This window comes from Poeciliopsis prolifica, unplaced genomic scaffold (assembly GCF_027474105.1).
Source record: "Poeciliopsis prolifica strain line A6 unplaced genomic scaffold, Auburn_PproV2 SCAFFOLD075, whole genome shotgun sequence".
Classification (NCBI taxonomy): domain Eukaryota; kingdom Metazoa; phylum Chordata; class Actinopteri; order Cyprinodontiformes; family Poeciliidae; genus Poeciliopsis; species Poeciliopsis prolifica.
In genome coordinates, this window is record NW_026562450.1 from 717,855 (window position 1) to 745,838 (window position 27,984).

Genomic DNA, 27,984 nt, shown 5'->3' on the forward strand with positions numbered 1-27,984 from the left:
CCAGGCCAAAAGGGCAACCCTGGCCCACCTGGGTCAGACGGTCCACAGGGTCCACCGGGTATTCCGGGCTCAGGGTCAGCAGCCCACGGCTTCCTCCTCACCCGACACAGCCAGAGCGAAATAACGCCAGAGTGTCCTTCTGGAACCAACTTCATCTACGACGGATATTCCCTGTTGTACGTGCAAGGCAACGAGAGGGCTCACGGACAGGACCTCGGTACGACGAAGCACTTTCTGTTTGATTCAGCGTTTATCCTTCCACAACGTTTGACCCGACTCAAACTCCTTACCCAATGCTCGCAATGCAGGCACCGCCGGCAGCTGCCTGCGCCGGTTCAGTCCCATGCCTTTCATGTTTTGCAACATCAACAACGTCTGCAACTTCGCCGCCCGTAACGACTACTCCTACTGGCTGTCAACTTTGGAGCCCATGCCCATGTCCATGGAGGCTGTGACTGGAGAGAGCATCAAGCCTTACATCAGCAGGTAGACATGGAAGGACGGGTGTCGTTTGGTTTTAAATGGTGGCTTTACGTTTGGTTAAAAAAAAACACAAAAACAAAATGCATCTTTTGTTTTCAGGTGTTCTGTGTGTGAAGCTCCAGCCATGGTGATTGCTGTCCATAGCCAGACCATCCAGATTCCTTCTTGTCCCGCAAACTGGAAATCCCTGTGGATCGGATTCTCCTTCATGATGGTAGGATACCGTTTGGACACGTGCTTGGCTTTTTAGGGCGTTTTCACATACCTGATGTTCTAGTTGCAGGGTTTCCTGAACAGTGGTTGGGGCGCGAAGTCAGTCATTCATTCGGCGGCCTGCCGTGTTTTTGAGTCAAAAAAAATGTTGAAAGTCGACAGGAAATTTCAAAAATATCACTTGATAATTTTGTGCTGTTGGAAGACGATAAGACTATAAAATCTTTTTAAAAAATGCAAACATGAAAAACAAAATAAATAGGCAATGCTTAGCTTGGTAGGGACCCAAGTACAGCCTGGTGCCCCGCCAGGCTTGTAATACACTGAAAATATACACAAATACACAAAAACCTCAGAAGATGATATGAGCGCAAATTCCTTCTTCATGAAGTGTAAAGAAAATGGGAGAGGCATCAGATTTTATCGGATGTCGAATTTCTCTTTTGACTTTGGCATGAATATTATGAATTTTTACACAGTCACATATTTTTATCTAATTGTCATTATTTTTTGCAATGGTCCGTTTTCATGAACACCTGTCACAGGCACTGATTTGAGTTTTAAGTCAACCCAGTTCCTGCGTGCGGGTCTCAGATGAACAACTAGAACTCTGCTCCTCTCTCTCCCAGCACACCAGCGCGGGCGCCGAGGGCTCCGGTCAGGCCCTGGCCTCCCCCGGCTCCTGCCTGGAGGACTTCCGCAGCACACCCTTCATAGAGTGCCACGGCAGAGGCTCGTGTAACTACTTCAGCAACTCCTACAGCTTCTGGCTGGCTACTGTGGAGAGACTTGAGATGTTCAAGTAAGTTTTCACAGGGGCTATTAAACGGTGTTCGGCACATCCTTAAAAAAGTCTTCATTTACCTGAAATTCATCCCTTAAAATGTATTAAATTTGTCTTTAAAAAAAATGTTGTATGGCCTTAAATACGTTAATTACATGTCTGAAGTTTTGTTATGGTAGGAATTTTTACTCTCATATTTTCTGAAGTGTTTGTTATTTTGGGTGGCTGAGGTGCGGGGGGGTTCTCGTTCTCAGGCGACTTTTCTGTCAGGCAAAGTTTAATCTTCGATGCATTCAGTGACTTTGGTGGCTAAGGTTACTATTACAAGTGACATAGTAATATTACAAAGTAATATGAGGAATAAATGTTCAAGGAAGTGAGTAGAAGTTAATTGGTCCTCTGGAAAAAGATGTGCAAAAGAAAAACACTTTGGAAAGTTTAGAGAAAAAAGAATGATACAGTAGCATGTCACGGACAAAATAATCAACTTTCAAGTATGTCTAATGTAAAATAATATATATTTTCAATCATTGGTCCCATAATTCCTATGGGAAATATTACCAAAGCATTTTTTTAAATGTATAGTTATATATTTTTAAATAGGTCTTTAAAAACTACTTGTACTTTATAGCCTAATTTAAAGAGAATGACATGGCAGGTTGATGAGAGAATCGCCCTCATTTCACCGCAATAAAACTACACGCATTTTTTAGGCGTTCACAAATTTCAGTATGGAGGATTTTTTTTTTCAGAACAATTTCTCACATGTGTCTTCTTTCTCCACCGCAGGAAACCCCAGCCAGAGACTTTAAAGGCAGGCAACCTCCTGACACGCGTTAGCCGCTGTGTGGTTTGCATGAAGGTAACGTAATGCCACGAGGCAAGCGAGCGCTAGCGGCGGCGGCGGAGGGGACACCCGATCCACAGTGAGACACATTTGGATGAACAACAAGCGACGGGGCGGGGGGGATGGGGTCCGATGAACTGTGGCAACAAGGTGAAATATTCCAATGGTGCATTGACTTCCTGGGGAAAAGAAAACAAAAGAAAAAAAAAAAAGAAAGAAAGAAAATCAGAAAATGTTGAAACAATGGTGCTACTGTGCAACACAGCTTATACGAGTTAAACAAAAAAAACAGACAAAAAAAACTGACAAATATTCTTACATTTAGTGTTTGCTTTTCTTAAGAAGTACCTCAAAACGAAAGCTGACAAATAACCGCTTGATGGTGCCATGATGGATGTATGACAAAAGTGAATTTTTTCTTTTTTCAGCCTTTCTTTGCCCCTATTTAAGGACTACTTTTTTCCTCTTTGAAACATCACAAAACATCTATTTTTTCTACTCGTTTTCTTTTTTTTTTTTTTTTTTGGCCTTACTGACGGTCTCCAATGGTTACCAAATCAGCACTTTGACTTTCAAACATCCAGGATGAGAGATGCACTGATGAGCTTTTCTTCACTGAGACCGACTGTCTTTTTCTCTTCAAATAAAAATTTTTTAAAAAGATTTAAAAAAAAAATAGGAAAGTCTTTCATCACTATCTGTCATTTACATCCCATTTCATGAAACTAACCCTGCTGTATCACACCTGCTACCCACCAGCCTACACCTTAGTGCTCTTCCTTTTTATCTTTGTAAGTAATAACATGTGTATATTCTGTAAAACACCTTTTTAAAGAAAAAAAAAATCATATTAGGCCTGAAGCTGTACCATCTGTTTGTTGTGACAATTTTCCAGGTTGTTTTTTTTTTTTTTTTTTTTGCTCACACACAACTTTGACTTTTATTGCTCACTCAGATATTGTACAAAGTAAGGCTTTTATGAATGGAACAGTATTTTATATATAATAAATTTATATTTGAGAAAAGAAACGTACAAATATCCATTTTTATTTTTTACTTTTTTTGGCTGTGGGGGAATTTTACCTGTTTTAACCTCAGAACTGCCAAAAAAAACAACAACAACAAAGCACAATACTAAACAGGGCCATTTCTCACAAGGTGTACCAGTTTCTTTTAATCCTTATCAAATCCCAATCACTTATTAATTTGCAAAATGAATAAATGCTGGTTCGATTAATGATGTTGCTTCTAGCTAGTGTAATGTTACAAATTATTTGTGCAAATACCGTTTAATTAAAATTGTGTCTAGTGAATTAGGAAGTGCTACATGTTTTTTGTTTTTTTGTTTTTCTTTCTGATATTTCCAGGTGCTGGACCTATCTGTGAAAAGAGCTTCAGAGATTCGGGTTCAACCAAAATGTTTTAACCCGCTTAACGCTGGTTTGAATTTAAACCTCGAAACGCAGGTTTCAGTGACTGTACATTTAAATGCACCTCTATTTATCAGGTGGAAGCTCTCCTGGTGTGATGTAACTCGGCGAAAGCGATTTTAGGCTGGGGGGGGAAGAAATATTTTCCTGTGACTTTTATTGGTTTTTTTGTTTGTTTGTTTTCCATAACTGCTTCTACGAATTCTAATTTTGTCAACCTGCAGGCTTGATTAGAGATGTGCATTTGTCTGTTTTATTCTGTTTTGTTATGTTACTCAGAAGTTGTTATAAACTTTTAAAATTGAAATAAATACTATGTCTAAAGTCTTTGCTCTTCAGTTTTAAGCTTATTACCATGGAAGAGTAGTTTGAGAGAGTAGATGTTTTGTTTTTTTTTTACAAATGCAGTTATAATTTTAGCAGCATGCTACGTTTAATTGGTACTATACCAAGAAAAATGTTAGGTCAGGTCAAAATTTACATTCAATACAAAATATTTTATGCTGCCCTTTTTTCATTTGATTTTTAACCCAAACAAGCCCAACCACAATGAGTTTTATTCTGCTAGAACGCCCATAGAAAGTATAAATTGTCCATATAATCCGTGTTCTGTTCAGGATTGTTGTTGGACACCTATAGGTTATGGCATTTGTCAAGAGGCAAGACTTCAAGTTCAATCTATTTCATTATAGAGACATTTAAACATGGAGTGCACAAATTCCCATTCTCAATTTAAAATGCATTTTCCTGTGAAATAGTTTGCTGCCAATGGGATAAGACCGGAATACTTTGGGGTGGGGGTGTATGGATTTATTAGAGTTCTCCCAAAAAAACTGTAGGCATGTACTGAACTTGGACATTTACCAGAGAATCCCAAAAATCCAAGCTATGTACTGGAATACTTCGGGAAAAAAAACCCAGGCATTCATTTGAGTACCCAGAGAAAAACCCTACAATTTTTAGGAATAAAAAAATCCAAAGTAAACCTACGCCTTTGCTCCAGTGGGAGGATATCTCCTACTGGAGCAAATTTACTCAAGTAAATTTTACCCTTACTTGAGTAAAATTTCAGAATACTCTACCCACTGGTACCCAAAGAAAGCCTGGCAAATACAGGGGTCACCCAGAATAAACCTACACATGTGCTGGAATACTTAAGATTTTTTTTTTTTTTTAAATCCAAATTCCAGAAGAAATCCTTCCATTTGTTGGAACACCCAGAGAAAAACGCAGGTCTGTTGTGGAATGCCCAAAGAAATCCGGAAGGTATCAAAGTGTGCAGAGAAAACCCAAAGGTGGTTAAAGGATCCAATAATTGTGCTCAAGTAATAGAAATACCGCCATATATTTTTACCCAAGTAACCCAAGTAAGAAGTGGCTATACCATGCATCACGTGGCGTAATTAGAGTGGGAACCCTTTATACAGAGACTATGGAGACTATGGACGTCGACCTGGCCGTCCAAATTCCCGTCCTTGGTTCCATGGCCGCGTGTTGTTGGCTTACTTTTGAAAAGAGGCGGCTAGTGCTGAAAAGCTTTATCTTTAAGTAGCCGTCCAAGAAATTCTAAAAGTAACTGCACAAAATGTCTGATTTATTTAATAGTCATGAGACCTACAAAAATATTATTAGTAGGTAATGTGTACATATTTTGGAACAGGGTTAAGTTCTTGCAGAGATAATAAATAGTATCTACTGGATCTTTTTGATCGCCAAATGGACGAACTGGGTAACTTGTCACATTTAACTGACAAATTACATTTACTCTTCCAATATAAAATAATGTACTTTTAGGAGGAGTTTCACAGCACCCCACCTTTTACATTTCTTTGAGAATTACGATGAAGCATCACTACTCTTACTTGAGTAAGATTTCTGAAGACTCTAACCACTGCGAACAACTTCGCTGACTGAAGAACAAATATGTTGCAAACAAAAACTCAGCAGACACACAGCTGCAATTTGTTGTGTCCCATATCTAATCAGGTTTAAGAGACGAGTCATCAGTACCACAAAATGTCCACCAGATGGCAGCATTATTAGAATCTCAAAACGGGCTAATTTCTCCTCCTGCACTGAGCAGAATTGATGCACGGCAGCAAGACTTACTGAAAGCTCTCGGGTTTATAAAAATATACATGGCGCCTCTGAAGTAACTTTTCATCAACATATCTACAAGAGATTGTCAAAAAGCTAATAATAAAAAGCTTTAGAAACTAAAGAAACCCTTTTCTTTAGTCTGAAACTCTCTAGGAGAGTTCCAGACTCATCGTAGAGAAGGTCGCAGATTTGTTTCTCGGCGTTTACCCAGGTCTGTTTCTTCAGAGTCATAAGCTGTGTAAAGCTGCAGCTGCTCCTTGGCAATACATGCTGATCTTTTCTTTTAAGCGCACTGTCTTGGCTTCGCCTCTGTGTGCTTAAAGGAAAGACAGTGACGCACGACAGAACGCCAAAGCATCACACTGCCTTGAACAGGGGGTGCCCAAAGTGGGTCCTCGAGGGCCGGCACCCCGCATGTTTCAGTTCTCTCCCCTCGTTCAACGCACCTCGATGAAATGATGGCTGGTTAGAAGGCCTAAGAAGAACACTGACATGCTGGAAAGATTGCACTGATAAAAAAGAGCATGGAGGTTTTACATGGGGTTCTTCTGATCAGCCATTTTGGGCTCTTTCAGCCAAAGCATCAGATTAACGGCCAAGCTTTTCATTGAGATCCCCGAAAAGGTACCCAAATGTGAGCAACAAAAGAATACAATTCTATCAGAGTCATCACAGAACATCTGTATAGCATTCCCAAATTGTACACAGTACAAAATATCACAGAAATCTAGTCATTGTGGATAGAGAGCCTGTGGACAACTAACAAGAGCTGGAGCACGCAGCAAGAAGGTCCTGGGTTTGATTCCTAGCTCAGGGTCTTTCTGCACAGAGTTTGCATGTTCTCCCTGTGTATGCGTGGTTTCTCTCCGGGTACTCCAGCTTCCTCCCACAGTCCAAAAACATGGTCTTTCCAAATTCTCCCTATGTGTGTGTGTGCATGGTTGTTGGGACTGTTTGTTTCTGTGTTGCCCTGCGTCAGACTGGCGCCCTGTCCGGGGTGACCTCGCCTCTTGCCCGAAACATACCTGGAGATAGGACCAGCAACTCCTGACCCCACTAGAGACAAGGCTGAACGGAAAATGGATGGATCTCTACCATCCATCCAGGTCTGCCCTAGGCTTGGATCTGGAAGGGGATACAACCGTTTTATTTTTTTATTTTGCGGTGTGCAAAATGTGCGAAACAACAGTGAATTATGTTTTACTTTTAGTTGCAATATTCAAGTGAAAGAGTTGCAAACATCTGCTTGTAGGAATCAGAGATCCTTTGGGAATATTAACTCCTGATCTGTTGATCTGCATAGTTCCTGGAAAGCCACGTCTGTGCTACATAAATAGAAAACTTTCTCGGATGGGAAGGAGGCGGGGATGGAGCTGCCCTGGAGATGGAGACGGATGTAGTTGTTGATTGGCGGTGGGGTCATGGCCCCGGAGGTGACAGGTCTTCTGTCATCTGCTAAAACATCCGTTTGTGCGTGTGTGTGTGTGTGTGTGTGTGTGTGTGTGTGTGTGTGTGTGTGTGTGTGTGTGTGTGTGTGTGTGTGTGTGTGTGTGTGTGTTGAGGCAGGCGAGTGGATGTGTTCCAAAGAATCTGGATGAACGTCCTGATGAAGATGTCAACAGATGAAAAGATTCATAGATAAGACCAGTCATCATCCATGTCATCTGGGGTCCGAACTTTGGCCCACATCACGCAGCGTTTAGACGCATCGGACACTGTTTTAAAACTCTAGCATCAGACCCATTCCGGCTTACCAGTTTGTCCATCGCGAATGAGACTGCGCCCTGTCGCTGGCTGTCATTATCCATGCGCACGCAGATCGCACCGCCATGTCGCTCCAGGGCTTGCTGATGATGTCTGTCCGTCAACAAAGGAACGGTGGCTGCTCTGCCCCAGGGCCAGTGCTGAGCTCTGGAAATCATCCAGGACTTCATCTGCAGGATTAAGGTTACAGTAGAAAGCGCCACAGAGAGGTCACGGTGTGGGCCCACTCCAGTCGACAATCTCCTCCATCAACTCCTGAACCTTTGTTACACGCAAACACACCCACGCAAACACACAAGGCTTAATTTAAACACAAGGTTTAAGTTAAGCCTTAAAACCTTGTGTTGTAGATAATGTCAGGCACCCCGATGCGACAATAATCCAAGGTTTCGCAGTTGAGGAAGAATGACAACATTTGGATTAGTTTTATGTTAAGCAGAATACCCTTTTAAAATTAGAAGCTGCTTAATTATTGACTGTGGAGCCTTTTGAGTGTCATGTCTATGAAGCAAACATTTATGTGTCCTCTTCATTAAAAGCCAGTCGAAGATCTATTATATTTCCTATATTTTCTTGCAGGATTGCACTCATTTCCTCCATCCATGTTCCCCTTACCTTTCACCAGATCCTCTGAAAAATTAAAATACATCGTCACGGTTCGTCAGGGAGATGTTGTGTTCAGGATAATGTTTTTCATGAAGCCCAAAAAGTTACATTTTGGTTTAATCTAGAGTACCTTCTTCCTCATGTTTGCTGTGACCCATGTTGCTTGTAAAAATAAAATTAAAAAAAGTCCTTCCTTTTAGCAACATCTCTCTTCTTTCCCGTCTTCTAATTAAAAATAAAATGTTCTTGGTGCATAACAAACAGCTGCCCTGTGTGTCAGATTCTCCCATCTGAGCTGCAGGTCCTCATCGATGTTATGACGGAACATGTTTCAGCGGGTCCATAGATAATGGTACGTTTCGGTGTATCATACGTTTCATTTTCAGATGACCAAAGCCTTTGAATGGGGGTACTACAGAGTTTGAGACATGGCCAGTTGCCCTCCATTTGTGTCACTGAAACGAGATGAGCTCAGTTTACCTCCTGGCATAGAGTACAGGAGGACAACAGAACATGCAAGTGTTGTTTTGCAGAGGATCAGAACTCTTCCCCAAGCAGACCAGCTTCGGAGGACTTTGGCTTGTTTTGACAGTTGGACTTTGAGATGTTAGGTCGGTCGGTCTCCTGAGTTGGACAAACAGTGTTTGTCTTTGACCGAAACACCCCACCAGCCCCCGCATCTGCGAAAAAATGAGGAATGAGGAAACGCACTTATTTTTCTGCAGCTTTCATTAATGGGCGACATGGGTCAAAGGTTCACCGTGCAGTGAAACACATGAACGGCTCCGCTTTGTTTCGGAACGAAGACAATAAGATGCGATCATAAATGTGTAGGCGTTTGAACTGTCATTCATTGATTCATTATCAAGTGGTGTTTTTGTTTTGTTTTTTTAGATGTAGTAACATTGACGTTACTACATCTAACGTCATTACTGATGGACCTCAGACAATCCTCAGGCACAAGAAATTTAATGAATGTTCTAAAATTTCAGAACGCCTTCACTTCTGTTGGCAAAATAAAGAGCCTGGAAGGTCTGCCAAGGATCTGGAGTACAGCATCCACAAAGCACACAGTGCAGGGGTCGTCAGCTGGGTTCAGCTGTGGGCCAGTGTTTTTCCGCATTACAAAACTGGGGGGGGCTTCACAGTGGACATGCGGGTGTCACTTGTGCATGTGGAAAATCTATACTTCTATCTGTGGCTCAGATCCAGCCAGAGGGGCATCTGGACAGTGAATAGTTAGCTTTTCGTTCGTTCGCTGATTCATCAGTTGGCGAGGTATTTACGGAGCTGAGATGAAATGAAATAAATTGATAAAAAATCGTATGAAAATTTTAAAAAGTGTCTTTCTACTCAACATATGCACTGCAAAAAATACACAATCTTACCAAGTATTTTTAGACTCATTTCTAGTGCAAATATCTTAGTAAACTTGGATTAAGTGAAGTTATAGCAGCTTGTTTTAAGCAAATATTTACTAAATATTGGTGAAGATGTGCTTGTTCCATTGGCAGAATATTTCAATTGGGGTTGGGGGAAATTGTCTTTGTATTAGTCAATTTGTCTGCCAATGGAAAAATCACTTTTCAACCAATATTAAGATATTTACTTCAACAAGCTCCTATGTATTGATAAAAAAATGCGTGTAAGTTCGTTTTCACTTATTTCAAGTGTAGTAAGACGTTTGCACAAGCAAGATTAAAAAAAACTTGGTATTTTTAGTTAACATTGTGTAAACTTGTAGTTTCATCTGCAACTATTGTCATGACAGGTGGTCAGAAAGGGTTTGCAATTATTCCAAAAACACGAGAGAGACGAATAGTCTTACATGAACACATTTTTATTGCAATAGCTCTATCGAAAGCAAAAAACTTTTGATAAATATAAACACTATGCCGATGCTCAAATCGCGTTCCGAGTCCCCCTCGTGTCCCCTTTTCCCTCCGTGAGGAAACAAAAAGGGAGAAAGAAAGACAAAAAAAAAACCCTAAAAGGAATAAAAAAAATATATATGGGATGGGCCACCTGCTGAGGCGCCGATCAAAACATTAAAAAAAAAAAAGCAACAACTTTATTTACACAAGGAGGATTTCCATTTCCAACACAGATCCCTCTTCTTTTTTTTTGTTTTTTTTTGTTTTCCTTACACGGGACGTACGTCGCTGAAAAGTAATGCACATACGAAGGATACACACCTCCTCTGTGTAAAGCTGTAAAGCTAATAAACAACAGCATTCAACTCGGAAAAGTAAGAACACAAGCAGCAGGGCAGAGCGGGAGTCGCTTCTTCTCCTCGGCTTCCACCAAACCTCATTCCAAGAATCAAAAGCATTCAAAGGTGGGTGAAGAAGAAAAACAACCAAAACAAATTACAATAATCTTGATCCTCATATTTGCCTCCGACTAGTAACTGTACTACACAGCAGCAAATAAACTGGATTATAGTTACAAAAAATAATTAGGCAGGTTGTTTTTAATACAAATAACTGCAAAAATGCCTACGTAATTAAAAAAACATTTTCTTGTTCTGCTTCTTCAAAAAATAAGATTCTGTTTTTTTTTTTTACTTTCTGTAAACTAGAAATACGAAGAAATCAAAAAGATTTGAGAAAAATCAAAACTAAAGTTTGCATAATAATAATAATAATAATAATGCATTACCTTATGTCATTTCTGCAAGGACATACAAGTCTCCTCATTTTCGTACCCATTTAAAAACATCGAGGACACATCTGAGGTTGCATTGTTGCCAAAAAAAAATAAAATAAAATAAAAAAAATGAAATCAAACTTTACTGTAAATCGAAAGAGGTGAGAGAAATTTTGAAACGACAGGGTGTAGAAGTTGAACATGAAGGCAATCCAACATGGACATTTCTGAATAAATTAAGAGGGATTAGTCCACAAATCCCCACAAAACTAACACTACCAGTTTTTTTTTTCCTGCCATAGCATTAAAACCCAAGCGTAACACGTCGCTGTAGCATAGTAAGTACACAAAAACAAAAATAATAATAATAGTAATTTTGCAAACAAAAGAGAAAATACGAAAAAAGAAAAACCATCTCGTTTATCTCTGGCCGCTGTTCGATCGAAGGTGGTAGAAGGAGGGCGAATGAAACAAAACAAACTCGAATTGTTCGGTAATATACATGTAAGACACGTCACAGGCTTCAAAACAGCATTTTGTGGAGGTTATTCTACAGTTTTTATATCCCCTTTACCTCCAAATACATGGTGGGGTAAAAAATAAATCTGTAACCTTCTCAACATGACAAGTTTCCCTCTTAACTCGTGTCCTTCTAAATTTTGCCAACACTGGAACTTATGAAGGAGGAGGCAGTTCAGTCTGGATGAGGTTTAGCCCCTGGTTTTGATACGGTACCCATCCCGCTGACGATGCTGTGTTAGTGAAAGGCCGTGATCTGGCCGCGCAAAATCAAAAACTTAAAAAAAAAAAAAACAAGAGAAAACGGAGGCAAATAAAACTACCAAACACAAACAATAAGCGTCTCTAAAAGACAAGAAAGCACGGGCAGAAACAGTCAATGCTGGCGTAGTGACGGCATGCGAGAGGAGGCGGTGTCCGGTGTGTCCCGCCTGCTGCGCCTGGGCCGGCTGCTCGGGTTACTGGACCCGTCTTCTGACGTCAGTTCCAGCCTCTGACGAACATCTATGTGTGAAAAATCCTGACCGACCGAAATCAAGAGCCCGTGAGAAGGAGACGCCCTCGTCGGAGCGCGGCGCGTTCCGACGCCTGAGCCTGCCGTTTACCGCGCTCTCGCATGGACTGTGAGGACCGCATGTGAGGTAAAAGTGAAAGCAACACAAGAAAAAAAAAACGTGCATCTACAGTACTTCAGTATAAACAACAGTGCGTTGTGCGGAAAACTGAAACAAACCAACGAGCAGCAGAGGGAGGAAATAATACGTATCCACCAGCGAGTTCTGAAAAATTTGTACTTTTCCCCAAGCAAATGGGTCAATTTTTTTGTTTTCACACTGATGCTTTAGATTGAAAACTATAATTGTTCTTAAAACCTGTCAAGCTATGCTACACTTTGTGTTTTAAACCAACTTAAATTCAAGTCCTCTGAAGAACAAAGCTTTTCAATGACACTTGTTCCCCTTTTGTTTCCAGTCATCTGCATTTTCGAGCGGATTTTTAACCATTTCCACTTTGAAAAGTTCACTTAAAATTTTAATAAATCTCAAAATAAAATAAAATAAAAAACAAACATTGACTGGAAGTAATATTAATGTGTTGGGAGTGGCTCAACCAGAGTCAGGCTTTACTTTTATATGTCAGTAGTTACTCTGACATGTTTCAATCCAAGAATGTGTTTCACACAGGAAGATTTTTGGAGGTGCACAACCTCCAACTTCAATTTCCTGTGCAATGAAAAGCCATTTATACATTGTCTAAAAACTGGTGAAGACCGGCAAAATATTAGTCAGCAATTGCAGCAAGTAAACACGAATGAATTGAAACTATTTCCACACAAAGTTTCACTTTGAGTAAAAATAATTCTAAATAAATTCTACCTGGGATTTGAATAATTTTATTTCATTTGTATAAGTGGTAAAGTTTGTGGTATTACTAACATAATGACTACATCTGCAAACGAAAAATACTATGAAAGTGTAAACAAAGGCAGCAATTTTCAAAATGTAAATGAACACAATCACCTTTTAGTAGTGCAATTGCAGACAAGATGGAGGTAGGAGGTTGTGCATCACCAATCTTGTTCCTCACAAAAACATGCAGCGTACGTCTTATCAGTCTGAGTGAAAACATCATTTACTCCAATTCTGAACATAACGTTATTAGCCGTTTTCCTTCTTGTGCTGCTTTACTTTTATATGTTGTGGTTCCCCTGACATGTTTAAGTTTAAAAATGTGTTTCACACAGGGAGATTTTTGGTAGCACACAGTCTCCAACTTCAATTTCCTTATACTAGCCTCAATCAATATACTAGAAGCTCCAGTAAAATTGACCACCATGCCAATTTATAATGAAAGTATAAAACGATTCTGCCTCAGGAATTTTAATATTAAACTCCATGGTGGACATACTGTTCAAATTCTTTGTCGCAATCTATTTGGCTTTGGTTTTAATACTCCAAACAGTATACAACCTCATTTTTACACGAGAAATATCGCTGGGTGGTCTCAAACCTCCTGAGTATGAGAAAAGTTTCAGAAATCTAGCTGCTGGCGTGGGATTTTTCCGCAATATTTTCCCTCTCTGCTGAGTACCTTTAGTCTAGGAAGCAAACTATGAAATGTACCGGGACATCTGTACCTGTTGTACCAAATAAATAGATGTGCAGTCAGTAAAATAAATACTGTAACGCTGTACGTTTTCCTACCGTAGTAATACACAGATACTGGTGCAGTATTTGGGAGCCGTGTTGTACCTGGGAACTAGCGTGCTCTCCGTGTGTGTGAAGCTAAAATGGACCCAGCCACAAGCTTTGTACGAAACAAATTGAAGAAATGTTCAAAAATATATATGTGTATATATCTATAAAGATCTTCTACAATTAAAAAAAAAAAAGAAAAAAGAAAAAAGGAAACATAAAGTTAAATTAAATAATCTTGAGGCTGGATTATCAATAGGGAAAAAAAATTGATGGTAAATGATGACAGAATATTTCAAGCTTCCAAGTTCGTACCATAATGCCGGCGCTTTTAACTCTAAATTTCCCTTTTTGTAAAAAAATAAAAAATAAAAAAAAAAAATAATAATAATACCGCATAGAGAGAAATTAAAAAAAAAAAAAAAAAAAAAAAAAAAACTGCCTGTGCTTGTGTTGTACACCCCTAGGTTACAGTTCACTGACCGCTGCCTGCGGGATAGTAGTGTTGAACTAACAGGGGGTGGGAAGAGCAGCAAACACTGGCAGCATCAATCGTTTAAGAGGATGATTAACAGGACAGGATATGCATCTATAAAACATAAAAACATCAACAATGAAAAACTTAAAAAATAATAATCATAATAAGAAAAAATGTTTTTTTTAAAAAGGAACAACCCGCAAGCGTTTTTTTTTTTTTTGGTTTGTCATGTTGAAAATGTCGTCTGCGACCAGATGAAAGCAGCTTCTCAGTGTGACTGAAGGTCGAAGGTCACTGTTGGAGAAAGGGGGTTGGGGGGGGTGGAGAGGGGCTAAAGGTCAAAAGGCAGAGTCAAGTGCCCCGAGATAAGAGATGACGAGGAGCAGGAGGAAGAGAAGGAGGAGGCACATGGTGGACCTCTGCCGCTCAGTCTGCAGAGAGAGAGAGAAAAACAAAACCAAAAATGGCGTCAGTTGTCAGGAATCACCCTCCATAAACATTACAGTACATGGAATACTTAAAGCACAGAGTCTTTTGTCATGTTGTCAGCCTGGCATGTATGCTTTTCATATGTGAGGAATCCACATAAAGTAAAGAATCATTTCGAAGTGCATTAAAAGTCTGAAAAGTGTGGCGAGCAACTGTGTTCATCTGTCAACTTCCCAGTGACTGTTAAAGAGAAGCATCTACTCTGCTTAGAGGTCTGCAGTTGTCACATCATGTTTTGTATACGAGCTTCATGAAAGAACACCATAAATATACTGATTTGATCAAATGTGATATTTCTGTTAAACTAACAAAAACCTCGCCAGTTCCTCATCACAAAACCAGTAACAAGCACTTTCCAGGGCTTGAAAACACCTAATTGAAGCTCAAGCGTTTTCAAGGATTTCAAGCACCTTGGAGTAAACAAGTCAACTGTGTGTGGGTAAGTTAAAAATAACAACAAAAAGACAGGAGGCACTCTTATAAGTGGCGAGCAGAGACCAAAAACAGAAAACATGTATATGAAGGCTTTACTGAAGCCGAGTTGGAACGACAATATTACGTTTTTTTTTTCCCCCAACACTTTGAAGCACATTGAAAATAATTTAACTGAAAAAAATAAAATGAAAACAACAAAACGAAGACTGCCAGAAAAATAAGAAAAAAAGTCCTGCTAAATAAGTGCAGGTAGAGGACTTTGCTGCCAGAAGACGCAGACACACACATACACACCAGTGACATAAAGTTTGCTTCTTGCCCTGCCGTCAAGGCCGAGCTCCGGCTGTCAGGTCGGGTGTTGTGGTCGGCCTGGAGGCCCCGTTTGACCTGTGCCGTGGCCGCCGTCCAGCTGCGCTATTCCACTGAGAGCAGCGCTTTGTCTGACAACAATGTGAGCACCACGACACAATGCAGAAGCTTTGAAATGGGACGGGAGGAGGGGGGCACTCCTGGAATGCTGCTCCCCTGTTAGCCACCAGGATAGAGGGAGGCATGGAATGATAGAAAGACAGGAGGAGTGAGGGAGAGCAGACAGTGAACAACAAGGTGAAACTGAAGCAGAAACAGGTACTGGAAAACAAAAACAGCACAACAGGAAGTGGAGAGATGTAGAAGGAGTAGGCAAGAGGAAGTCGACGACTGATAAGGTAAACGATTGAAATGTGAAGGTGAAATAAGTGCATTGCTAGAGTGATGATGCTGACAAGCTAGCAACACGATACGCTACGTCACTCCTTCGAAACGGAGGTTTTTGGGACCGTTTTCAAAAAACTTTTCGATCTGGAAAGCACATAAATATAACATTCTTACTAATGGCGGACAACTGAATCAAAGTTGAAATGTTTTCTACATTTCTGCAGCTCATCTTGTGGATTGATACGCTTCACTTTGAAACACAGATGCAGTTTGGCAGACCTGAACAGCGCCAAGCAAACAATGGGCTGTTGTGAAATTGTAAATTGTAAATATCGGCTAACATGATACAAACATTTTTAATTTGTCGCTTCAAATTGGCTACACATGACTAGCCGTTGGCTTCCCCCACATGAAGGGTTTATTTACCTTCCTACAAGTGAATCACAACAACTAAAAAAATAAAAACTAAAAACTAATTTTTTATATTTTATATGCGTCTTCGGTCTGGCGGTAACCGGAACGAGCCCTATTGGACAACAACATTTCATTTTCAATGTTGTAGTTTTACTTTCATTTAAGCTGCAGGATGCAACTTTTATAAGCAATGTTTTTTTTAAAGATGTTTATTATCTGTCAGCATGTCATTACAGTAGGAAAGGAGAAAAATCATCTGTGAAAAAAGCAGATAAAAAAAATAAAAAAATAGTTCTGCTTCCTTCCTGTGGTCCTACTGCCACCTGCAGAATCACTCCCTGTCAGAATCAGCCAATCAGAGGAGGAGGGCCTTACTGCTGTCAATACTCTCTGCTAGGCTCACACCAAAATAAAAAGTAATAAAAATTTGCAAATATTTGAAAATTGGCAACCCTCTTGGTGCCTTAACAATATAAATTCTTGAACACTTTTTTAATGCTAGCCATGCTAACATGCTGAAGGTAGTTTGAAATTTGAATTCTATTATGTCTTAGTGCTAAAGTGTAACTAAAACCCTGTTACACAGCACATAACATGCGACATTGCATGTTTCTAACATAAATAATTAGTAAAAACAAACATCTGGAATTCGCCATAAATATCTGATAACTCTTTGAATGAGAAACATAAATCTGTGCTTACATGGTATTTTCTTTTTTTTTTTAAGTATAACAGCTCTATCAATTTAGACGTTTAGTAACATAGCCTTTCATCGTTTTTATATTGTTTCATGTTTTAAACAAAACTTAAATGCAAACCATAAAAGAAAAGGAAAATAAAGGGCTGCAGAGTTTGAACAAATCCCACAGGCTCACTGGACGACCAGTAGTGCAGGAATGTAGCTATGTGCTAACCTGTTGTCTGTTTTCTTAACATTCTGAATCTTTATATATTTACACAGCAAATAACAAGCTTTAGCTAAACAGTGCTTAATTATAGCCGCGACAATAAAACAAAGTTGACTCTGAACGTGGGCGTGCGCGCGGCAGCCGGAGAGCGGCTGAGAGAACGTCTGAGGTCTCTGGGTTTTTCTTTGCAGTCCAGACGCGGACTTTGATCAAAACAGCGCTTTCAGGACACGGGCCAGGCCGACCTGAGCTGACCTCGCTCCAGTGTGCGTATGCTCCCACACTCGCCACAGAATTGGGTTAGAAAAACACTATTCACCAAACACCTGCGCCAGCTGGGGGCTGCTGGTGTTGTTGCAACATATGCAGGTGGCTCAGCCACACCGCCTGTCTCTCGCAGTCTCTCTCTCTCTCTCTCTCTCTCTCTCCCTGTCTCTGCCCCTCTGCACTCGCTGACCCACCGCCTCTCACTCTCTGTCCCTGTGCGTCCCTAAAAACTCATTCACTCAGATGGGACAGACAAAAGGCATCATGGGAGTAAGCCACGAGCCGAGGTAATGGGTTTAGCCGACATCGGCCGGCGTGGCAGCCGAAGCGACGGTCTTTCAGTCAAAAAGTCAAAAGGTTCAAATTCAAAACACTGGATTGAGAGTCTTCCTGTCAATAAAACTTTCACTATGTTGTGTAGATATAGGTGGGCTGCTCTAAGTGAAGCATTCGTTAGGCATTATTAGGTCATTGATATGAAAGCAGCTCTCAGTGCTTTGTCTTCATTCGAATGTGATCAAATGTTGAGCTCAGCAAACGTTTCGATAACAGAGCCTATGACGGAGTGTTTGGGTCGAACTAAGAGTTTTTTCTTCATTGTAAGAATAATGAGTCATAAAATTAGTTGAGTAAAGAGACAAAAAATACCAGAAGAAAGTCATAAAATGAAAATAATTCAAAACAAAAGTTGTTTTAATGAGAGCAAGGCTTCGATCGAGTTCCCCAGATCTGACATGGCTGGCTTGTCTAGAACGTCATCCTTCCTTCTAGATCGACGCAGTAATTTCTACAATTATTTCAAAGACTCATAATAATTTGACATTCAAATATTAAGTATGTTCCATCTGTAGAACTCATACCAAAGTGTAACGTCCCAAGATGTCAAATATTCCTCATTTTAAATTTCTTATGGTTCACGTAGGAGTAAATTTATGACTTTGTTCTAGTAGTATTACGACTTTATTCTGGCAATAGGAGTTTATGCTCATACTTCCACTTAATCATCATACGACTTTTTTCTTGTGCTGTTACGACTCTGGTGAGTTTGTTCTTGTGTCATTACGTCATTTTTTGTACAATTATGTTATTCTCACAATACAATTTGTCATACGACTATGACTTTTCTATTCTGGTTTTATTATACTTTATCTTCGTATTATGAGTTTTTTCTCGTATTATTATGACTACTCTTGTAATATAAATGTATTCTCATATTTTCACTGTTGTATGACTGTTCTCGTAATACCACAACTTTTTTTTCTCTAAATGTAACTTCTCTCATGAAATGACTTTATTCTCTCAATTTATTCTGTTTTTTTTCTCAGCCTGGCCCTAACATTTTTATAATGCTTATCGATTCAAGTAACGATAAAATTGCACCAAACGCTACAAATAACTGTGCTGGTGCAAAGTTGAATATTAATGTCAGTGAAGTTTCTTTGCATTTTCCACAATTAAGCATTCTCATTCATTTCAACATGTAAGGAAGCTAAGAGTTCAACAAAGCTGAAAGAAATGACAGCAAACAACAAAATAAATCCATAAAGGATAAAACCCCCTAAATCAACAAAAGCTCTCCAACGTCACATTCCCGTAAGTCCAAAGGTAGTCCGGTGAAATCTTGCTTTGTCATCGCAGTGTGTTTGAGAGGAAAGGTTTACTTTTTTTTCCACTGGGCTTCCACAGCTCCCAGAAAAGCCTCACTGATAACAAAAAGGAATAAACTTTGAGAAGCTGAGGAAATCTAATCATGACCTGACCAATGGCTGATGGAGGTCGCCTCCCAAAGGTCTGACCATTCAAAAGTCTCAAAAGTATCTGACTCTACAAGCCTTCCCTATCAAGTAAAACTGTATGAATAATACTGAACAAGCATGACTCGCTTAGAGAGGTTGATAAAAATTTAGCGGCAAATATTTGGTATTTCGAGTAAAGATTTTCTGATATAAAAATCGGACTCTATATTGATATCCGACATTGATAGTTGCATTGTGGCCAACAACCGATATTTATTTAAATTGGAGAAGCAACATTCAGTGTCGTTTTCTTTTAAGGTTTTATTGACTCTAGTGGCCTTTATTTGTAAGTTAATTGTGGACAATGAGAGAAGGGGAAGCTACGCGGCAAAGACGCATGCAGTTCAGGATTACTGGTGTATTTTAAAAAAAAAACAACATAAAAACAAGCGCTGCTTAGCCTGGCGAGTGGGACAAATAAATCCTGGCATCAAAACAGGCTCAACATACACTGGGGGAAACCCTGCACCTCATACAGAGTGCTGGAGAGGTGATGATGTGGGCTTGTGTTGTTGCCACATTATCTGGGCTCCTTTCGGTCATTTGTTTGACCATAAACTCCTCTGGACGGGATCAGTGTTATTGAAGAGTGGCTTCGTATTAAACAAATGAAACATTAAAATCTGTTGAATATTAACTCATAAATCAAGGTTTCAATCTATGATAAGGGGAAACGTTTGAGTGAACAAACACTTGGCAAAAAAGCAACTCCTCCAAAAGATAAGCGACACAGTTTCTGTGCAAAAGCACTCAAATGACTTGTTCCCACCAAACAAATGTCTAAGAAACATAAAGTTAAATATGATTTGTACAGTGTATATAGTACCAATGATGATGACAAGTGTGTTTGGCATGGAAAAAAGCAGCTGCTGTTTGTTTGGGCTGCACAGGAAAGTTTAGATAGATTCCCCAAGGCAAAAAAACTGCTCACAAAAACCTTTCCTGGCTGACATTTAAAACTATAAGAAACACCTTGAAATTCTCTAATACTCCAGGAATTTGGCGACCATTGGGAATCCGGCTAGACCCAACACGCCTGGAGTTTTGAGGTTCAAATCCCTCTTTTAACCAAATATACCCGGCATTGTCTGGTTGATAGATATATATACTCGGATGAAACCCCCTTCCCCCCAAAAAACTATAAATTAACGTTCCACTCAAACAGGAAATGTGATTCTCAAATGATTTTTCAGGTGCTGAAAGGTATAAAATGATGAAAAAAAAAAAAAAAAGTCACGATATGTACAGTTTCAGGAAGCCACAAAATCTTTCCCCTGACAGTCAGATTGGTAGCTTCAAATCAGAATTGCTTGGTGTGCAATCCTCGTGGTTAATAACTCTAACATCTGTCCGGCAACATATCGGGCTATTTAGGAGGTAGAGAAACTGCTGCGTGCAACACACACTGGTACAAGTGTACGGGGGTGGGTTGGTTAGGTGGCGGGGGGGGGTCCTGTTACGAGCAGCACATGCCTCGGGTCGGCCCATAAATTTATGTCAGTCTCGAAATAGAGCTGTAAATATAGAAGGGCCTCGCCGTAGAGGTGGGAATGAGAGAGGAAAAGGGCAGCCTTGTACCATCTTCACATCTTCTGGCACATCTTACTCCCCTGCTGGCTTCCCCTTATGCGATAAGCCTGCCTCACACTCCTGCCTCACGTCCTTTACCACCTCGGAGGGACTTATCCTGGGACGGGAAAGAAAGAAGAGTCGGTTCTCATGGCGGTGCTTTAGAAGCTACCATTTCCTTTACAGTTTGCCACCTTGACATCCGCTATCGTTTGTTTTTTCTCCACTTTACAAGGTCTTTCTTCACAATCTAACAAAATTCAACTCAACTGACTGAAATTCACTAATGCTGGCCAACACTGTGACTATAACCAGCTGGTAAAAACGCAAAATGGGGTTGTGTTTCCTTTGCAGAAACATTGGCTGATACTAGGGCTGGGCAATATGAACTTAAATCAATGCCATAAGATATGGAGGACTTCATCTCGATAACAATAAATGCACTTTAAAACTACAGCATCTGCAAATAGAAGAGCATGTGTACTTTTAGTTAAAAGTCACCAAACAAATATGCAGAATTGAACAAATTTAGAAATATATAACTTAACTTCCAACTTCCTTACTGAACCCAAAATATTCTTTAATGAATTATATTTCAATGACTTGTTTCTTTTTCAGTGTTTTTTTTTTATTCAGGTAAACTGGTTTCAATTTTCTGGCTGATTCTGTTTTTTAACCAACAACGATTTAGTAGTTAAATAGAGTGGTGAAGTTGCTAAGTTGGCTGGAGCGAGTGGCCCTTACTAACCGCCCCCATGGAGAAAGGAAATGTGGGAGAGTCTGTGAGTTTTTTGAAGAGGAATTCTGTTTACAGAAACATTGCAAGTTCATTTTGTCATTAGAACCAAGGCATGCAGAGCACCATCATCTGGAAACCAGTGCAATAGCTGTGTACAGTTCAATTATAATGTCAATAAAAACACCAAATTTGAGCTATTTTTTTTGTCATTCTCTTTATACATACCAAATAACATTTTCAAGATTTAGCCAGAAGTCTTCTGCCAACTGGATTTTTAAAAAAGATGAACATCTACGCAAACCAAACATCAGCTTTCACCTCACTCCATCCCCTCCCTCCTGGTCTCCGCTGAGTTAAGAATCCAGGTGTACCTCAGTGAGTTCAACTCTGCCGCTGAGAGGAAATGCATTCCTGAATGATGATGCGCTTCCTCTCAGCACCGCTGTGTGTCTTAACATGCCGCCGCGGCAATTACGGCGCCGCATCAAAGGCTGCCTGCCATGACTCAGTGCAAACAAACGCACGTTGACCTGGATGCAGGCGGGAAAGACTGTACACACACCGGCCGACACACATGCGTGCGACACTCCTTGTGCCTCACGAACGTGAACTGAATAGATCCTACATAAACTAGCAAGTGGATAAACAAACCGGTGATGAGAAGGAAAACCAATCTGTCGAAACCTCTAAACACACGGTAAAGAAAGCAATCAGCCCGGTTGGTAAGGCTTAAAAAACTTGTACATGGAGCACATCTACTTAAATATTTTAATAATCTGACCTCTGGAAGAAGGTGCTCTGGTGAGACTTGCTAGAACATGAATGAAAACAATTGCTGGGAAACCCAGAAACAAAACCTTTGAGATGCGGCAACACAAAGCCTTTCTGTGAGTTAAAATGGCGTAGTCAAAGTCCGGACCCAAATTCAATCGAAATAAACTAAAAACTGATGTCCAAAGACTACCGCAGTCCAATCTGAGTTAGTTGTCAATACTTTGAAGAAAACGGCAATTATTGCAGTCCCCTAAAGAGCAATTATTTTCAACAACCATTGCAATTCAGTAATCTTACACAAAGATACTTTAAATGAGTAGATTTAAAACTAAAATATTATATTTTAGTTATATATGACGGTTCGAAACTACAGAAAAATCTAAATCTGAACCAGGAACAAAGTGGCAGTACATGCAAAAGTTTCTCCAAATGAAAGACAGTTACTGATAAATTGATATGGTTATGCATTTCTAGATGTAAACTGAATGAGTTTGCTGTGAAATGGCCTTGTAGAAACTGATAGAACTGAATTGAATTCTGGAGACTGTTTCTAAAATCTGTTAATGAACAAGCATATGAGCGGCTGTATATTTTCAGGTCTTAAATAATTATTGTTTCAAAAGATATCAAGACTTTAACAGTTCCACATAACTAGAATAAAAGTTACAAACTGAACATTTCCAAATCAGTTTAATATTTTATACATGTTAAGCTTCAACTTAGTAATTTGCAGAACGATTTCTTTAAAGTATACAGATAAGATTAACTGCAATCGGAGACAAATAGAAGAGCACTCCTAAAACAATGTTTTTCAAGGCAAATGTTTCCAAAACATAAAAAATGTCTCAAGTGAATGGCTTAAAGCAGACAAAAGCGATTAAACACAGACAGACACACACACACACGCATGCACACGCAAACTCTGCATACATGCTGACAGAAACAAAAACAGCAACAAGTGCACAGACGGGAACACAGAGACGCCGCCGCCAGCTCGGGCCTTTTTTTAGGGTGACTCAGTCCACAGCTGACCTAAGATAAACCTCTCTTCATTGAGAAAACAAGCCGTCTACCAGTCTGCTGGCACACAAAGCAAACAAAAAAAAGAAAAAAACAGGGCCTAAAAGATGAACCACACATTGGTGCCACTTCCTGAAACATCGCCGTTACAGCCGAGGCTTCAGTTCCCCAGACAGAAGCCTTCAAAGAAAACAGCTGGCAGCTTCAAGTGTCAGAAACAGAAGATCTCACAGAGTTGATTTAGAACAGAATATACACTTTGAAGAGCTGCACATTAATATAAAAGGACTCAAAATAGCATACAGTTATTTTAGACCCATAACACTTTTTTTTTCTTTTACACACTGCTAATTTGAAACAGAGTCTGGATGAACAAGTCAGAAACAAGTCAAACTCACCCTTAGTTGCTGTGGTGACTCCATCTGATTTGGTGAAGTCTATGCTGGCGTAGGCTCCATTCTCTGGCAGAGGTACCATCCCCGGCGGCACCACTGATGCATTCCCTCCGCTGCTGCTACTGGCCCCTGGCACTCCTGCGTTGCTCCCGTCTTCCCTCAGCTCCAAGGCGATGTAGTTGAGGCCGTTCTGGTAGCCGACGGACGTGTTCCTGCACATTCTGCTGGCGCCAACCCCCGAGGAGGCGGACGTTGGGATGTTCGCGGACACGGCGTCGGTTTCTGCGTTTCTCACCTGGGCGTGGTGAGCTGGCGAGTCTCCTGCGCCCTCCAAGGACATCCACATGCTGTCGAAAGACGCCGAGCTGGCCCACGTGGAGGTCTGTCCCTCCGTCTGGTAGGATCCATTGGCATTCAGGGCCGAGGGGTTGGACAGAGACGGATGGGTGGCTGAGGACGAAGGCGTCGAATTAGAGGATGAGCTGGAGGAGAACGTCTCTGAGCTGTGTCTCCTCCTGCCTTGGGGGTCAGCTCGCACCACCTTGGGCTCCGGCTGTTGGGTGGAAGGAGGGTGAGTTGGGGAAATGGTCGATGAGGAGGTGGTGGAGGCAGGGTGACCATAGCGTCCCTCTATGACGCAAAGATGCTGCAGCATTGCTGTGGGGCTTTGAGTCCTTTCACCTCTGCTGAGGTTGAATGACATGTCCGTGTAATCGTCTCCTACTGACATCCAGTTACCACCTGAACCGGCGACCCCAGAGCTGTTAACCAGAGGTCGGATGTAGCTGGGCGGGTTCCAAGGAGCAACGAGACTGGGCCTGGGCGACTGGTTCTTACCCAGACACCCAGTGGCATCATGCTGGTCCGACCCGACCTCCACGCTCATGTAGTCTTGGGGAGGAGAGCAACAAGCGTCGCTGGATACCAAGGAGGGGGCTTCATCTTGAGTGGATAAGGGATAGGGAGGGGGCTGCTGTTGGTGAGGGAAGTGTTCTCCAAACTCAATATTGATATACTCTCCGGGACTTGAGGGCCCTTCGCGTTGGACGCTGGTGACTGGGACAGACCTTGTAGCACACGCAGTCTCAGTGGCAGGTTCACCAACCCGCAGCGGGCCATGGAAACTCCTCCTGCCTAAAGGAAGGCGGGTAGGCCTCATGACCCGTCGGTCAGCCATCGCCGCAGTTGTATGGTGAGCTCCATAAGGAGGAGGTGGGTGGGAGGGAGTGGAGGTGTTGCTGCCCCCTCCTATTCTTTTTTCTGGCACCAACATTGAAGCAGTCGCAACTGACGAATACAGTGGTTTGGCAGGGGAACTCATGGGTACGTATTCCCCATCCTCTCTCTCTTCCCTCTCCCTGTTGGGGGCCTTATAAGAGCGGGGGAGAGAGAAGTAAGGACTATAAGACTTCAGTGGCCCCTCGGGTGTTCCTGGTGTGTAATACACACTGCTGTCTTCACCTGGGAGCTTGCGACCATAGCCGCTGTAGGACATGTCCATATATTCTCCGTTTTCGGGTTTCTCGGCCATGCTATTACTTCCACCAACACCAGCAGCACCGGGACCACCGGGAGAGACCTGGAGAGGAGAAGGAGAGGCACCACTGCTCCCTGGGAGCATCATCATGTAGCCGTGAGAGTCCGTGGACGATTGTGGGTGATGGTGGGCTGAGCGTGTGCCTAAAGCCGGGCTGTGGAACTGGGGAGAGTGGGAGACCTGGTAGGAGTAAGAAGAGGGTTGCATAGGCATGTAGTCAGGAGGAGTGTCCCGCGGTGACGCCGCTGCCACACCGCACATCATGGGCATGTAGCCGCTGTCTTCCTTGGCAGAAGAGGAGGAAGAAAGAGGGGGGCGTTCGGCTCCGGCCTCCGACCTGGAGAGTGTCGATGGACGGCTCTGCTGACTGTGTTCGGAGCATGAGCTGTAGTCGGACCGAAGTGAGGAAGAGGAAGAGGACGGCCCACCACGGAGCAGCCCGCTCCCAAATGGCAGCACTACGTCTGAACCTTCATCCAGCGAGAGGTTCGTCTGGGTCATTTTCTGATAAGTGGCTACTCCAGAGGCTCCGGTCACACCTGCAGCTGCTCTGGAGAAAGAGTGCGTCCTCCTCCTCAGTGATGAGATTGAAAAGCGCTCATCCTCGGTCGTTGAGGTACTCTCATCGCGCGGTGTCTCACATCCACTGTTGTTTCCAGAGCCCACATTGGTGCCGAAAACGTCCCGGTTCCAGCCCATGGCCATGTAATCGTTGAGGAAGTTTTCCTCTCTGATTGGTGGGGTGTTGCCCAGAGAATCAGGCGTGTTACTCCTCACCCGGAAGTAGCGGAAGTCACCGGGACTGGAGCCGTACTCATCGGAGGAGTTAAAGCCTCCGTCGGATGGGGAGCCACATATAGAGGCGCTTGATGGGCGGGTGAGCGTGTCAGAAACAGAGCCATGGCCGCTGCTGGAGGAAACGCTGACTGGGCTGGTGGTTGAAGGAAAGTGGGAGACAGGTAGTGAAGCTGAGCGGGCGTGACAGGTGGAGGGGATAGCTCTGACGTAGCGGTTGCTGGTAGTGCTCGTGCCTGCATTTCCTGTTGTAACACCACTCCAGCTGCTGCCACTCCCGCCGCTGTCCTGACGGCCATGGGGAACACGGGCTGCATTGAGGTGAACCAGGCTTCCTGTGGCAGAGCGAAACGGCCGATTCATCGTTCCCTCGCCTTCACTAGATGTACGGAAGCGATAGCCGCTCGCCCCGGAACTTTTACTAGAGGGTGGCGTGCCGACTACAGACTCCGTCCTCGACCGTCGCTGCAAACCGGTCTGACTTGGAGGGAGGTTACCCAGGTGGCGTCGCGTGGTGATGAACGACATGGGGTTGGAGCCCGAGGACTGGCTTTTGCTCCTCGGCCGGAATTCTGCAAAAGCTTTCAGGGCTTTCATCGTTTCCAGGATGGTCTCGTGCATGTTCTGGGCCACCACCGAGTCATCCACCTGCATCCATATTTCCCCAGGCCCAATGGAGGAGGAGCGGCCCACCTCTATGAAGAAGAAGCTCTCAGAGTGTCCACAACGCCTAATGTTCATCAGCTGGAGGTTAACGCAGGGGGTTTCAGAGTTCAGTTTAACGAGGTGAATGGTTTTAGTAGACAGGCAAAGCCGGTAAACACCTGTGAGGTTTTTAGTTTGACCCAGTCCTTTAGGTTTAACATTAACCTGCCAAACCTCCTTAAACACAGTTCCAGGGCTGACTGTACCATAGCCATCATCTAAATCATCAGAGTCCACGTGCCCCCTCTTCCCCTCACTCATCAACTCACTGATGGCCACATACCAGTCCTCCTGCTCCGCCTCGTTTTCAGCCACAATAGCAAAATATTCGTCCTTAGTGTACAGGGCAATGAGGTGTTTGTTTTTGGAGTCCGCCCTTTTGTTCACCGTGAAACACTGGTAGAGGTAAATAACCCTCTTCGGAGGCGAGGCGGCCACCGCTCCTCCGCTCGCGGCGGCCGCGGCAGCAGTGCGCAGGCTGTTTCTGAATTTCTTCTCGCTGTCGTAGTACTCCAGACGACTCGGCCCCAGATGGCTGGCAGCCCGGAGCACGAAAAACCGCTTGTGTCCGTGTTTCTGCTTTCTCAAATAGCCGCACTTTCGGATATCATCCACGACTTCCGAGCTGTTGGCGACGGTCACAGCGGCGTATACATGGCTGCTGCCGCTGCCGCTCGCGGCGGGGTCCTCGGCTGTGTGTACCTGGCTGATAGAGGACGACGAGGAGGAGGCTTTTCTGCCCGGGGACTCGGTGGTGCTTTCCCCGGAAAGATGCTGCTGTGGAGCCAGCTGGTAGTGATAGTGCTGCTGCTGATCCTTTGGCGAGTCGAGGCTGAGGTTTTGGTGGTGGTGAAGGTGATTGGGGGGCGGCAAATGTTGGTGAAAACGAGAGCCGCCTCCTCCGCCGCCGCCGATATTAATTAACGGGGAAGGGGGTTCCCCGACTGAGCCGTCTCCGTTTGTGTTGGCGGCCCCAGGACTCGTCCCCACGTCCCTCTGCTGAGGCTCCACCATCAGCATGGCCGCCTTACCCTCCTGGTAATTCGTGAAGTTAGCCATCATAGCAAAGGTCACTTTAGTAGCAGGCTAATCCGAGTGGACTCAGACCCCATTCTTGTTTTGGGAGATGAAGCTCCCGAGTCCGGCTAGGCCAGCTAACGGTGACTCGTACGGCTCAGATTTGCAATCCTCGCACACCGGCTTTGTTACTCCGCCTGAACAAAACGCGTCTCTCCGACTCTTTTCGGCGACGAACACACTCCACTGTTGGCTTTTATCACGAAATAAAGCCTACCGTGTAGAACATGGCCACGCTCAGCCTTGCTTCTGTAACCGGGAGGATCCAGCTAGCTCCTTTAGCAATCCGTTCCCTTCTAC

At 42.6% G+C, this 27,984-nt stretch overlaps 2 protein-coding genes across 2 annotated transcripts in view; one reads left to right on the forward strand and one right to left on the reverse strand.

Moving 5' to 3' along the window:
* Window positions 1-4,084, forward strand: part of col4a5 (collagen, type IV, alpha 5 (Alport syndrome)) — a 49,700-nt gene extending 45,616 nt beyond the window's left edge. The window contains exons 45-49 of the mRNA XM_055021291.1: window positions 5-217; window positions 309-486; window positions 583-697; window positions 1,326-1,498; window positions 2,270-4,084. Coding sequence (XP_054877266.1) covers window positions 5-217; window positions 309-486; window positions 583-697; window positions 1,326-1,498; window positions 2,270-2,351 — 761 coding nt within the window. The 3' untranslated portion in view covers window positions 2,352-4,084. The remainder of the gene's footprint in view (window positions 1-4; window positions 218-308; window positions 487-582; window positions 698-1,325; window positions 1,499-2,269) is intronic.
* Window positions 4,085-14,019: 9,935 nt separating this feature from the next.
* Window positions 14,020-27,974, reverse strand: LOC129352338 (insulin receptor substrate 2-A). Its single transcript, XM_055021292.1, has 2 exons — window positions 23,574-27,974; window positions 14,020-14,499 (listed from the first exon to the last, which is right to left on the reverse strand). Exons 1-2 carry the CDS (start codon window positions 27,667-27,669, stop codon window positions 14,495-14,497), a joined length of 4,101 nt encoding a protein of 1,366 aa, XP_054877267.1. The 5' UTR covers window positions 27,670-27,974; the 3' UTR covers window positions 14,020-14,494.
* Between the last annotated feature and the right edge of the window lie 10 nt (window positions 27,975-27,984).

Excerpts from the sequence above, each read along its gene's own strand:
- LOC129352338 (XM_055021292.1), bottom strand. The coding sequence starts at position 27,669 with ATGATGGCTAACTTCACGAATTACCAGGAGGGTAAGGCGGCCATGCTG.